Below are 14,790 nucleotides of genomic sequence, written 5' to 3'. Positions count from 1 at the left end.
CATTGCAAACAACACCACAGCTTAGTAACTGTTACGGGAGAGAATCCAGCTTATGTCTTAGCTAGAAAAAAAAGTGTAGCTTTAGAATCATGACGTATTTTTTGATTATCCAAATTGCTTAAAATAGAATCATAGTTTTTTCACAGCAAAGAAAAGCAAAAATAGAATATTGCTGGGACAAATGATAGGGAGAAATAAAATAATCTGCCTGCTTTAAAGGGGGATTGGAAATGAAGGTCAACTTCAAAACTTTCAAATATACAAATGGCGTGAAGAACTCACTGTTAGAGTTCATGTGTTTGGGAAGTTAGGTGAATCACATAAAATGAAGAATACAAACGATGATCACCTGTCAAAACAACATGCTGTCTTGATAAAAATCATTGCAAGCATTATTTTTTTTAAAAAACCTGAATGCTAGAAACCAGAAATTGAACAAAAAATTCAGAAATATATTGAAATATTCAGGTCAGGAATAGAGTAGAGTTAACATTTCAAGTCACAGCCATTACAACAGAATTAACATCTCCGATCTGAAGCCTGCTATGGCAGTACAGAACTATTATGTGGTGGAAATACCAAATAATAATTCGGCACACATTTCAGGTGAGTGACAGAAAAGCAGGGGGGAGAAAAAAAAAGGTTTTTTTTTTAGTTTCACATGTCATTAGCAACACAAAAGTTAAGTTGACCCTGAGGGGAAAAATACCAATTGAACTACTTGGAATTATTTCTATACCTCGAGGTCTGTTCAAAGTCAAAAAACTTGTGTTATAAAGCTACCCAAGGACATGCTTCACAAAAACATGTAAAACTTAAAGGTGCCTTCAATTAATCCAATATGAAGCAGAAAACAAAACCTACAAGTGACCTGGAGTCAGTTGTGAAATATAACACATGACCCATTGCAAGAGGCAGTACACTTATTGGCAACATATTTGTAAATATTTCATCAATATACAGGAAACAGAAGTTGTAGTACCTCCAGAGAACACACAATTTTAACGTGAACATGATCAACACTCTCGACAGTGAGGTATATAAAACTGTGAAGACCAAAGAGAAAAAAGAACAAATGGATCTTAGAAGAAATTTTATCAGCATTTCAGTAGAACACATGAAAGGAATAATGATGGATATGCAAGTCCAGTACATAAAACAAATTAAAGAGGCATGATCTGAATTAGATGAAATAAATTAAAGCAAAGAAAGATTACTTCTATAAATCCCATAAAGAGAAAGGATGAAGGGGTTCATGGAGATGAACAGCACAGCAGCATACTGAAGCACATTAGCAATGTCATCAGAGAAGTTTAAATTTCATTTAAACACTGCATCACAAATGTAACAGTAAAATGTTTGCCCAATACTACAGTAGCAGGACACAAGATATGAACATAAATAGTCAGCGATGATCGGCAATGGAGTTAATGAACACTGGGAAGGTAGCACTGTTGGAGATCAACATAACAGTTTAAGAGAAATTAGATGAGTTTAAGAAAGGTCTAGGAGTATCAGTTTAATCAAAAGAGCAGCAAAGTTAACAGAATGCTGAATGCTAAATGGTCAAACTTTAAAAATCAAAGCTTGAGGAAGCCAATGATCAAGTCACACAGTTGCCACCAGTCAATATCTGGATTACTATATCTTGTTCTACTCAAAATAGGAGCACGGGGGTGGGAGAAAGAGAGAGAGAGAACAACAGTCAATTCCTACTACACACACAAGTTTATTTAAAGCCTGGCTATAAAGTATCTGAAAGAAATATAAATTAATACATAGTGCAGAGAACTATGAAGATGCCATACCAATTAATATTAAATCATGGGAATTGGTGGGGTGGGGTGACAGGGAAAGAGATAAAAGAGGGTCACTTCTATCTAGAAGAGTGCAGAGTGCAATTTTAGGATTTTACAGGAAGTCACTCATGATGTAGAAAAAAAAAACCCAAAAATTTATTTCCACGTAGAAAATGTGATATAATTTAAGAAAACCAAATGCCAGTAAGTGATGGACAGGTGTAATACAACTTTCACACAACTGTTACAGATCAGAAGGAGGCCAGTCAGCCCATCATGTCTGCACTGGAGATGGCTGCTCCCACCTCCAGTTTGCATCTTTTTTTATTTTCAGGGAGAGCAGGGAAGCTCACAGACAATCATTAGCCAAACCCCAGCACTCCAGTATGGTTCCATGACTTCAGACATCTTATAAACTTCTTAAGTCTACATGACCACCCGACTTTGATTCAGAGAATGAAATATTTCCAAGACCCTATTCACCCTTCAGAATAATGTTACTCTTTGTTGATTTTTTTCACTGGTAACCACAGGAAGATATACCTTCAGGGAAGTTCAGAAACACAGACTGAGAAGCGCAGAAACACAGGCTGGGGAAGCTTCTAGCCAAAGTAACAAACCATTACAGGAGACAATGGAACTTGCACCATTCATCATGAAGTCAGCAGACAGCAGCAACCATGAAAAGACACCACAAATCCTGGTGAGCAGTTGGAGTAAGAAACTCCGGACCTCAAGTGACTTTTTAGGGACAGTGCAGAGGAGTAGTGGATGATCACTTATTTCAATAGCGTGCGAGTTCGGGTTAAGGCAGTAGGCTGGCATCAAATTAAAATGCTCCAACATTTTATTAATAAAAATCATTACAGCATGAAGCAATTTCTCTGCTTAGCTGGCAGATCCACAACATGCTGTATATGGGAAAGTCACTCACTTGTTGGTCCGAGGGGCTTCAAGGATTTTTTAAAAATGTTCATTAATGGGATGTGGACACTGCTGGCAAGGTCAACATTTATCACTCACTCCCAAATATACTCAAGGGAGGTGATCATGAGCTGCTGAAATCCTTGTGAAGGTATTCCCACACAGCATTGTTAGGTAGCGGTTAGGTAGTGGATTCCCAAATAAAAATTTACTTGCTTGGTATCTTTGCCACTCTCCTGGTCTAAAAGAAGAAACCCTAATAATAATTTTACACAAATGGAGAAAGTAAATGTTTCTATGTGATTGCACAGCCTGAATAAATTACTGAGAATGAAAAAGGAAGTCCTGAAGACCAAAGAGAAAAACCCAATGTTTAAAAAAAAGTCATCCCAAGGAGTAACAATACAGTCCTTCTGTGGAGAGAGAAGAGAGGATTTGAGTAAATGACAGGGATATTTGATTTCTTTGGTGCATCCTTATATTGTGTGTGTCTGCAGTCTTTCTGGGAGATTTCTGCATGGCTCCAAATAACTTTCAACTAATTTGTATGTCTGAAGCTTGACATGTCCAATTTGAGTTATTAGCATTTGATACTGGGGTATTTGTATAGCATTTGGAGAACTTAAAAGGTACAACTGAAGAGATCACCAGGGCTTTAAAAGATGCCTGCTGCAGTATGTCCATTTCTCCAAAGCACATATGAGCTCAGGGGATCATTGCTGACTGATAACTGCGACGAAGGTCAAGGTTTTTGACATTCTGGCACGCAAATACTCTTTTCCTCAGTCAGCTGAACTGGCCTGAAACACTGAAGACATTAACAGATTTTATTGTCTGTATGCCTTTGCTACAAGGCTCCCAAGATACAGAAAATGAACCACATGCTTCACATTCTTGCCACTGTTCTTAATTACAGAGGCAACTGCTGTGCTGTCGGAGCCATTTCGAACATGGCTTTAGTTCCCCAGAAGGTTCCCCACTCGGTCACTCGTTTAAAAGAAGTTGAAAATGACCTTGGTTTGCAAATTTCAAAGCAAGTGCACAACAGAACTAATTCCATTACTTTCATATTTCAAGGTTAAAAGACACACTTGGCACTGAACCAATGATCACACGGTAAACAATAGTTGGAAAATTCAGAATCAACCCTGACAAAGGAATATCAAAAGGGGAGAAAAGGCATCACAGACCTTTGATTTTACAGTAAAGTGTCAACACAAAACATTTAAACTTCAATGCAGAACAAGAATAAAATGCTATAGGGAAGTTTCAAGCTGACACTTCATTTTATTAACATTTACTTCAACACAACATGGCTCATTCTTCTGAAAAAGTACAACATTTTTTCATCAAAATAAACAAACAATACTTGTCGCATTTTGGTTCAAATGATATTATGCTGGTGAAGCTTCGGATTGAACAACTTATTTCTCAGCTGGCTAGCAGCCCTTAAGCTTCTGAAGAGTTTATCATACATAAATATTCAGATTGTTGAGTCAAGTAATCAAAGCCAGTTCTGTGCTGAGTACCAAAAGGCAATCATACTAATCCTAATTTTTTTCAAAATGTTAAGCCAATTAGAAGAATGTGCAAGGGTAGGTATTAAAAGCTGCTCAATTCACTTTGCTGACTCTTTTACACGTCAGCTGCATTATCTTTAACCTAAGAAAGCCTCCTTCATCATATTATAAAATCATGGCTGAGCTTCCAAAGGCCTCAATTCTTCTGTCTTTACCTCATCATAACCTAAACTCCTCAATATTTCAATCTAGCCTCGACAGTCCCTACAGTAGAGAATTCCAATATTCACAACCCTCAGAAGAAATTTCTTCATTTCTCCATTTTAAATGAATCTCTCTTTTTCTGTAACCATGTCCCTTAGCTTACGACTTGCCCACTAATAGAAACATCTTCTCAACATCTACGCCATCAAGCCCCTCAGAATCTTGTATATTTCAACAAGATCATCCCTTAATGTGGGCGGCACGGTGGCACAGTGGTTAGCACTGCTGCCTCACAGCGCCAGAGACCTGGGTTCATTTCCCGCCTCAGGCGACTGACTGTGTGGAGTTTGCACGTTCTCCCCGTGTCTGCATGGGTTTCCTCCGGGTGCTCCGGTTTCCTCCCACAGTCAGGTGAATTGGCCATGCTAAATTGCCCGTAGTGTTAGGTAAGGGGTAAATGTAGGGGTATGGGTGGGTTGCGCTTCAGCGGGTTGGTGTGGACTTAGTGTAGAAACAGGCCCTTCGCCCAACAAGTAATCTAATCTTATTCTTCTAAAAGCTATTGAATAAAGGCCTAAACTGTTCTTGATAACTCAGCTCCTTCATCCCAGGTACCTATAGCGAGTCTCTTTTGAACGGCATCCAATGCCAGTAATGTGGGGATCACAACTATACACAGTACTCAATGCGCAGCCGCACCAACACACAACAGTTGAAAAAGATTTGCCTATTTTTACATTCTAACCAAATGGCAATAAAATGCCAAAATTCTATTTGGTTTCTTAATTACTTGCTGCACTTGCATGTTAACATTTTGTGTTTCATGCATAAGAACAACCAAATCTCCGTGTTCACATTTTTCCCAGGAGTTTCTCTTCCCATTTAAACAATACTCTGCCTTTTGATGCAGAGCAAACTCTAGATACCAAAATATATTAATTAAGAAAGGGAACTAAAACAAATACCACTCATATAAATTTGGAAAACAAAAACGTGGATTATCTTGTAAAGCAGATTTAAATATTATAAATTGCACTGCATTACTAAGTTACATTTCTGATTATCTAATAAGAAAAATGAAGTATGAAAATTCCCATTAAAAGATTTCCCAATGAAATCTACATAAAAGTCATCGAAGTTACCATATTCATCAATTAAAATTAGTCCCACAATTTGCTTATTTCAACTTTTCATACAACATCACTTTAAGTTTATTAACTCCACAGGTTCTGTAACTCACACTGTGTGATCGGCACTTTATTCAAATATTAGCACTTGTATAAACGAATAGTAAAACTACTTCAAAGCAAAGGACAATCTAGGTGCGGTATACACTTGACAATCTCCAAACCAACTGTGCTCCGATTTCTGTGAACCATATTTAAAAACCAAATGTTTCAACTAGCATTCAAAATTTATATTGGCAATTAACTAAGTCTTAAAACAAGTATATATTTAGTTTCAATTTTAAATTGGCAGTACAATAGTATAAAAGCCTCTCTCTCCCCCAATAAAATTAAAACACTTAGCTGAAGGAAATATTTAGATTCATTAGGGTACAAGAATACTGCAGTGCTCCACAAATTTAACAACCTGGATGTCATTACAGAAAATCAACATACAGAATAGTTCAATGTCTCCAGTCTACACATTTGGTGGTTTGTCAGTGATGGATATAGTGCAACAATGGATCTTACCTGGTTAGATAATTTCTCTTCTTGGTTTCAAATATTTCTGCATCCAGATTCAGAGACTGTAATTGTTGATTAAGTAATTTCCCAGCTTTCTTTGGTTTATCTTCCGCTCCTGCATTTTCTGGCTCTGAGCTGCAAACAAATTCATGAGATTGCAGACCATTCAGCAGAAAAGAAAACAAGCATTCTATGAAGAAAATCCAGTTTTAAGCAAGCTACTGTGGCAATATTCTTACAGTGTTGGTGAATTCTAGGAAGGTTCACTAAACAAACAGCTTACACTATCCTGTAATTTACTGGCTTTCATTGATTTAATGAAGAGTGATGATCTCTATTTTATTATACATAAAATTGAGCTAATGAGCAAATTTAAATTTCAATCTGAGAAGCTAGCATCTGTGAGTCAGTTGTTGACATTTACGCCAATTAATGTGGATTCCTCTGTCAGAGTCAGGTGAAAATTGAATTTAATGTTGTCCAAGACACAAATCTAAAGTTGCAAGCTTTGCTATGTGGATATTTTATATCCCGCTGTATTCCAGATTTGCATCTAACATTTGGAAACACTTTTAGCAATGGTTGTTGGATAATGATCAGGAATGGAATCTTTGGAATTCCTTCCAAAATTTCCTTTGCCTACCTCAAATGTGTTATGGGGGGCCCACAAGTGACACCCCAACCTTGATTTCTTTTGCTGAAGTCAAAAGGCCAAAAGTGCAACTCACCCCTTCACTTGCCATGCTGATGTAATCCCCATCAGCTTGATAGGACAATGAATACTCAAACTGCCAATTCAATAAATATAAAAATATAGCTTTTAACAGTTCACTGATCCATTCACTCATTGAAACAACAAACAAATAGCTGGCCAATGGGTAAACTATACAACCATGCCATAGAGGCCAAAAGATCATGACATAGGTTCAAACTTGAACCGTTGCCTTGTAGAGACAACTGTTGTAGGAATTACGCCAAACTGGGCCAGAATTGGAGGGACACTGACTTCTGTCTGTTAATTACTGACTGTAAACTGAACCTCTGCAAATGTCAGATTACACGGTCATCGGTGGTCAAACCAGGAAGTTCTGATAACAAGATTCACCAAAGTTGGAAACTTCAGAGAGAAGTTTGTGAGCTACTGCGGTGTGGAAACCACATCATGGCAAGTCTGTGACCAAATGGGTTTGGGGAGCGGGGAAGGTGCAAATAATGAAAAAGAAAAAAATTTGAATGTGTAATTAATGCAAAGAATTGACAACTTTCTGTTCATAGTTTGTTATCAACAGGTGAAGAGGTGAGTCAACTTACTTTAGTCCCCTTGATTGTCCACAAACTGTATTTTTAAATGACGCAACTATTATATTTCAATTAAAACTACTTCACTGGCTCAAAACTGAGAAGCCAATTACAAGGTATGGAGTGAAAATAAAAGGAGAAATATACAAACAGGTATCAAAGTTTAAAAGGGGAGAAAAACACAACCAAGGACATGTAGTTTAGCATGTCCTAACAGCCCGTGGGGTTAATCGAGTTTAAAATCCATTTTAAATCTTCTTCAACAGAGCAATGTTATGTTTGAGTTCTCAGTGATGAACGTTTGCCTAATTTACTTTATCATCTGGTACTGTTTCTCAAGAGGAAGCCTTCTAGTTCTGCTGTTATGAATCCATTTTCTTCACTGCCCAAAGATGTTGCCTGAAATGAATGGCTTACTTTTGCTCCTATGGTCCTTTATAGTCTTTCAGAAATAGATACTAGTGTATGTTTTTGGCTTTTATTCCAAGTTTGTATTTCTAAGTTGGTTAATATGCAGGTGACTTACTGGAAATTTCACTTTGGAATGTAAGGTGTAAATCAAATAGGACATAGGGGTCGGAGTGATTGATTTCAGGCATTTTGCATGTTAATTTCAAATCCTGGAGAAATTTCTTCCAACAGATAGCCCGTGCAATTCTCCGCCACAAAGTGGTTGAAGCCAAAAATCTTAATGCTTTAAAAGTAGGAAATAGATGTAATGCTTAGGGCTAAAAGGTATCACAAGGTATGGGTTGAATGTGGGACTAGAATAACAAGTTGGGTGCCTGGTCACGATCATATTGTATGACACAGCAGGCTCAAAAGGCCAAATGGCCTACTCCAGTTCCTAGTTTGTATGCCATTTATTGATGGTTTCAGGAGTGGTCAAGTAATCATCGTGGCCATCTCAAATTAAAATCTTTCCTGTTTGAAGTGATTTTAGCCCATGAAAAGCGTCCCACATATTTTTTCTTCTAAAAATTACAAAATGGAAGTTCAAAGTGAGGATATGTTTTTACTATAATCTTTACAGTTTCCATAAAAGCTTATAAGACTCAAACTTTAAAAAAGTTCAGATAGGTTTGGTCAGCCATGAAGAAGGAGCTTCCTATTACAAAAGGCTGCACAAAATAATCAAAAGCGTAAATGCACTCCTTGTAAATGCCACTATTGTATGGTTTTTCTCGATACCTTTTAAAAAGTTATCCATTTACTCATGCTATTAAGCATATTACCAGATGCAAACTGAAATTGACTATTGATTTCCCTTGAAATTGCATTGATTTTCATCATGCTTGTGAACACCAGTCTATATTTTCTGAGTACTATGTTAGCAAAGGGAGAAAGGATGGACTAATAATTACATTTAAGAAGAATGGTATTTGAATAACATAACTATTTACTGTAACAAGCTGTACTGACTGTAAATCTCTGACAAATGAATTCCCTCCAATTTTCTTGCTATTCTAATAGTGGACAAAGAGCATTTAAACCCTCAAACACCGTATTCAGGATGTCCATTGAAATAAATGCAAAGCTATGTATTTCTACCATTAATGACAAAAGAAGATGGTAGCACAAAGATTTTAGACAACCCAATGCTATTTCAATGCACTGCCCTAGAGAGTCTCTAATAAATCAATCAATCAAAAAGTAAACTGCACCGGTTTTTAAAAGTGAAAATCAATATGTTAGAAAAAATAATTTAATGATGAATAGATCCTTCTGCAATGTAACAATAGAATGCAAGCCAATTTGATTTCTGAAAATGGCAACCACTGCACACAGAAAATTAACCAAAGTATATTTGCCACTATCTAAAAGCACTCACTGGAGGCTAATTTAAGTAAGGACATCTGAACTTGTCAAATTTTGACCGACTTCAATCGGTTTCATCTCAACAATTTTTTTAAATCAGTAATAGGCAGGTGAAAATAAAAACCCAAAGCTGCTCCTGTCATGTGTGTTTATCCTGTTCCTGTTTACTCTCCTCCCGTTCACACATAAACACACCCTTCACTTGCATTGTAAGCAGCTGACAAATGAAGACCAAAAGAACATTAATAATTAAATCTGTATGATAATCAACACATCGACTGCCACTGCATTCCAGGGACACTCCACTGCCACTGCATTTCAAACTGCAGTGATAAAGGGCAATTCTGGTTTCCCAGGATTTGCTCCACCAGTGCCCAGAGGAAACGTACCAACATAACCAGTGAGGGGGTGAGGAGAAATCAAAAAAAGGTATAAGGGCAAAACGTAACTTGAAAACCTTGATAGAATTATAACCCCTTAGCTTCTGGAAAAAGTTCAACATTAAAACAAAAAAAAAAAGAGTTTCAAAAGCATCAGGCTCAACCCAAATGTTTAAGAACAGACTAAGAATGACAGAGAATATGTGCCTGAGCATTAAACGGGGCTCCATGAAACAGTGAGTCCATTTGGGCATTCAACTTCAAGCATTGCATTCCCAAATGACTTTTCTAAAAAAAAAGCACAAAGGATTTAAGTATTAAACACAAGTAAAGGCTCCGATGATGTCTTGCTGGATTTGGAGCTGTTCCGAAGAGAATATCGCCGATATCGGTGTGTTGTTGGGAGATATTTCCGCCGAGTCAGCTGTCTGCCTCCAGGCCTTAAACCCACACAAACGCCAGCAAATGCCCATTTGTGCCAAAACTTATCCTGCACACTTCCCCGGTCAGCAAGTGTTGGGAGCGGAAATAAAAACAACTCCCACCTCCCCGCGATCATTGAAGCTTCGTGGATCCAAGGGACTTTAAAAAGGCAGTCGCTCCCAAGTTTAAAATTTCACTTCACTTCCTGCTACATGCTCGACACTGTTGCATCAGACCAAGCCTGTAACTGGATATCATTTGACACACATCCTGGCTTCGGGGAGGCTATAGAAACGGTCGACTGCGCTCTGAAGGATGCAGTCATTCGGCTAACATTGAGATCTGGTGAAAGGTTTCGCCCCAGAAGCCAGTTTGAACAGTGCATCCCCCTGTGAGCAGCAAGTGGCTGCAAGTCTCAGGCTGCTCGGAAAGAGGCAGCAGCCTGGCTGCAGTCAGAGATGCCTAGAAAACATTTCAAATATCAGAGACTTTTTCTAAAAACTCCACACCATTTAAACTGATCAAAGTTAGAATCATTTTAACCAATCTACTTAGTCTAAAGCTCAATAATTTCCCATTGCTTTGACTTAATGAGCGATTCAATCCTTAACACCCTTGCCTAGTGGAGGAGGGGAGTAAGAAGAGAAATCTGATCCATTCAGACAGATAGCCCAAAGAGCTTCCCCATTTCCTCATTACTCTCCTCTTTCCACAACCATCCCTCCACCCTCGTCATTTCACTAGCTGTTATGGAAATACTCGCATATAAAAAGCTGTCATGTAGCGTTTAATCAAATAATCATGTCACTCAAAAGTAGAAATTGCTGGAGAAACTCAACAAGTTTGGCAGCATTTGTGGAGAGGGAGAGAGAGAAAAACGGGTTGAGGGCGAGTCCTGTGACCCTTCAAGGGTCAAAATTAAAAATCACAACACCAAGTTACAGTCTAACAGGATTATTTGGAAGTACAAGCTTTAGGAGCTCTGCTCCTTCGTCAGGTAGCTAGTGGAGTTAGATCATAGGACACTTAATTTATAGCAAAATAAAACCTATTTTGCAATACATTGAACAAACCTAGGTTACTGGTACTTCTTTCATCTTTTAGAATGGGCTGCAGGTTTCCATTCATTAATATGTAAATCACAGAACTCCTTTCAAGTCACATTCCCACGATAACTTAACGTTTTATGTTGTGGTTCTGTTCGCCGAGCTGGAAGTTTTTGCTGCAAACGTTTCGTTCCCTGGCTAGGGAACATCATCAGTGCTATTGGAGCCTCCTGTGAAGCGCTGCTTTGATGTTTCTTCCGGTATTTATTGTGGTTTGTTCTTGCCGCTTCCGGGTGTCAGTTTCAGCTGTAGTAGTTTGTATGTGGGGTCCAGGTCGATGTGTCTGTTGATGGATGTTCTTGCCGCATCCGGGTGTCAGTTTCAGCTGTAGTGGTTTGTATATGGGGTCCAGGTCCATGTGTCTGTTAATGGAGTTTGTGGATGAATGCCATGCCTCTAGGAATTCCCTGGCTGTTCTCTGTCTGGCTTGTCCTATGATGGTAGTGTTTTCCCAGTCAAATTCATGTTCCTGGTTGTCTGAGTGTATGGCTACTAGGGATAGCTGGTCGTGTCGTTTTGTGGCTCCATTAACAGACACATAGACCTGGACCCCATATACAAACCACTACAGCTGAAACTGACACCCGGAAGCAGCAAGAACAAACCACTATAAATACCGGAAGAAACATCAAAGCAGCGCTTCACAGGAGGCTCCAATAGCACTGATGATGTTCCCTAGCCAGGGAACGAAACGTTTGCAGCAAAAAACTTCCAGCTTGGCGAACAGAACCACAACAACGGACACCCAAGCTACAAATCTTCAACCAGACTTTTAACGTTTTATTTTTAAAAAGGTGACATCTCAGCTCAGACAATGCATGAAAAAGGTGAGAGATCAAAGTCGGTATGTGTTTCCGATCTTGAGTCAGACAGATCCTATTACCAAAGTAGAAATTCATAAAAATGTCACAAGGATTATTCAAGGGTCAGCATTTCCCCACCGATACTGCCAGATCTGCTGAGCTTCTTTTGCAATTTCTGTTTTTGTTTGTTTCAGACCTTCAACATTTTCTGTACTTTGTTTTATATCAGATTACTCAACCTAGCAAGTGGGTACATTTTATAGCAAGATTGATTTGTCCCTGCAAACCAATTAGCTAGTGAACAGCTCAATCTTACACACACCTTCAATTCAGTGCTCAACATCTACAAACTTCTATCAGTATTTATTGTGGAAAAGGATATTGAAGATATAGACTGTAGGGAAATAGATGGTGACATCTTGCAAAATGTCCAGATTACAGAGGAGGAAGTGCTGTATGTCTTGAAATGGGTAAAGGTGGAAAAATCTTCTAGGAGAAAGTGAGGACTGCAGATGCTGGAGATCAGAGCTGAAAATGTGTTGCTGGAAAAGCGCAGCAGGTCAGGCAGCATCCAAGCAGCAGGAGAATCGATGTTTTGGGCATGAGCCCTTCTTCAGGAATGAGGAAAGTGTGCCAAGCAGGCTAAGATAAAAGGTAGGGAGGAGGGACTTGGGGGAAGGAGGTTAAGGTGAGGGTGATAGGCTGGAGAGGGGGTGGGGGCAGAGAGGTCAGGAAGAAGATTGCAGGTTAGGAAGGTGGTGCTGAGTTCGAGGGTGGGACTGAGACAAGGTGGTGGAATGGGAAACGAGGAAACTGGAGAAGTCTGAGTTCACCCCTTGTGGTTGGAGGGTTCCTAAGCGGAAAATGAGGCACTCTTCCTCCAGCCGTCATGTTGCTATGGCCTGGTGATGGAGGAGTCCAGGGACCTGCATGTCCTTGGTGGAGTGGGAGGGGGAGTTGAAGTGTTGAGCCACAGGGTGGTTGGATTGGTTGGTGCGGGTGCCCCAGAGGTGTTCTCTGAAACGTTCCGCAATTAGGCAGCCTCTCTCCCCATCTCTGCATACCTCGACACGGTCTTGTTCCCCTTAGTCCAAGAACTCCCCACCTACCCACGCGACACCACCCTCGCCCTCCGCCTCCACCATGATATTTGCTTCCCCGGTCCCCAACGCCTTATATTCACCATGGACATCCAGTCCCTGTACACTTCCATCCCCACCACGAAGGGCTCAAAGCCCTCCACTTCTTCCTTTCCCGCTGTACCAACCAGTACCCTTCCACTGACACACTCCTTCAACTGACAGAACTGGTCCTCACTCTGAACAACTTCTCTTTCCAATCCTCCCACTTCTTCCAAACCAAAGGAGTTGCCATGGGCACCTGCATGGGCCCCAGCTATGCCTGCCTCTTCGTAGGATATGTGGAACAGTCCATCTTCCGCAGCTACACTGGCACCACACCCCACCTTTTCCTCCACTACATCGATGACTGTATTGGTGCTGCCTCGTGCTCCCACGAGGAGGTTGAACAGTTCATCCACTTTACCAACACCTTCCACCCCGACCTCAAATTTACCTGGACCGTCTCAGACTCCTCCCTCCCCTTCCTAGACCTCTCCATTTCTATCTCAGGCGACCGAATCAATACGGACATTTACAATAAACTGACTGACTCCCACAGCTGCCTAGACTACACCTACTCCCACCCTGCCCTCTGTAAAAAACTCCATCCCATATTCCCAATTCGTCTCCACCGCATCTGCTCCCAGGAGGACCAGTTCCAATACCGTACAACCCAGATGGCCTCCTTCTTCAAAGGCCGCAGATTCCCCTCAGACGTGATTGATGATGCTCTCCACCGCATCTCCTCCACTTCCCACTCCTCTGCCCTTGAGCCCCACCCCTCCAATCGCCACCAAGACAGAACCCCACTGGTCCTCACCAACCACCCCACCAACCTCCATATACATCACATCATCCGTTGCCATTTCCGCCACCTCCAAACGGACCCCACCACCAGGGATATAGTTCCCTCCCCTTCCCATCCCATCAGCGCTCCGAAAAGACCACTTCCTCTGTGACTCCCTCGTCAGGTTCACACCCCCTACCAACCCAACCTCCACTCCTGGCACCTTCCCCTGCAACCACAAGAAATGCAAAACTTGCACCTACACCCCCCCCTTACTTCCCTTCAAGGCCCGAAGGGATCCTTCCATATCCGCCATAAATTCACCTGCACCTCCACACACATCATTTACTGCATCCGCTGTACCCGATGTGGCCTCCTCTATATTGGGGAGACAGGCTGCCTACTTGCGGAACATTTCAGAGAACACCTCTGGGACACCCGGACCAACCAACCCAACCGCCCTGTGGCTGAACACTAATTCCCCCTCCCACTCCGCCAAGGGCATGCAGGTCCTTGGACTCCTCCATTGCCAGACCATAGCAACACGACAGCAGGAGGAAGAGCACCTCATCTTCCACCGTGGAACCCTACCACCACAAGGGATGAACTCAGACTTCTCCAGTTTCCTCATTTCCCCTCCCCCCACCTTGTCTCCGTCCCAACCCTCGAACTCAGCACCACCTTCCTAACCTGCAATCTTCTTCCTGACCTCTCCGTCCCCACTCCGGCCTATCACCCTCACCTTAACTTCCTTCCACCTATCGCATTTCCAACACCCCTCCCCCAAGTCCCTCCACCCTACCTTTTATCTTGGCCTGTTTGACACACTTTCTCATTCCTGAAGGACTCATGCCCGAAACGTCAATTCTCCTGCTCCTTGGATGCTGCCTGACCTGCTGTGCTTTTCCAGCAACA

General features: G+C 40.9%; 1 protein-coding gene across 2 annotated transcripts in view; it reads right to left on the bottom strand.

Moving 5' to 3' along the window:
* The window catches only part of LOC132827971 (GRAM domain-containing protein 2B), a 72,484-nt gene that overhangs the window by 36,642 nt on the left and 21,052 nt on the right, over positions 1 to 14,790 (bottom strand). Inside the window, exons 1-2 of one of the 2 annotated variants that reach the window (XM_060844835.1) lie at positions 10,181 to 10,399; positions 6,145 to 6,273 (exon numbers count right to left, since the gene is read on the bottom strand). In XM_060844835.1, coding sequence (XP_060700818.1) covers positions 6,145 to 6,273; positions 10,181 to 10,194 — 143 coding nt within the window. In that variant the 5' untranslated portion in view covers positions 10,195 to 10,399. Of the gene's footprint in view, positions 1 to 6,144; positions 6,274 to 10,180; positions 10,400 to 14,790 lie in introns of those variants that run through there. The other variant, XM_060844828.1, reaches the window with a different exon arrangement.

Source organism: Hemiscyllium ocellatum, chromosome 2, assembly GCF_020745735.1.
Source record: "Hemiscyllium ocellatum isolate sHemOce1 chromosome 2, sHemOce1.pat.X.cur, whole genome shotgun sequence".
NCBI lineage: Eukaryota > Metazoa > Chordata > Chondrichthyes > Orectolobiformes > Hemiscylliidae > Hemiscyllium > Hemiscyllium ocellatum.
The sequence above is the reverse complement of the archived record's forward strand: the minus strand, read 5'-3'. Positions and strand labels throughout refer to the sequence as shown.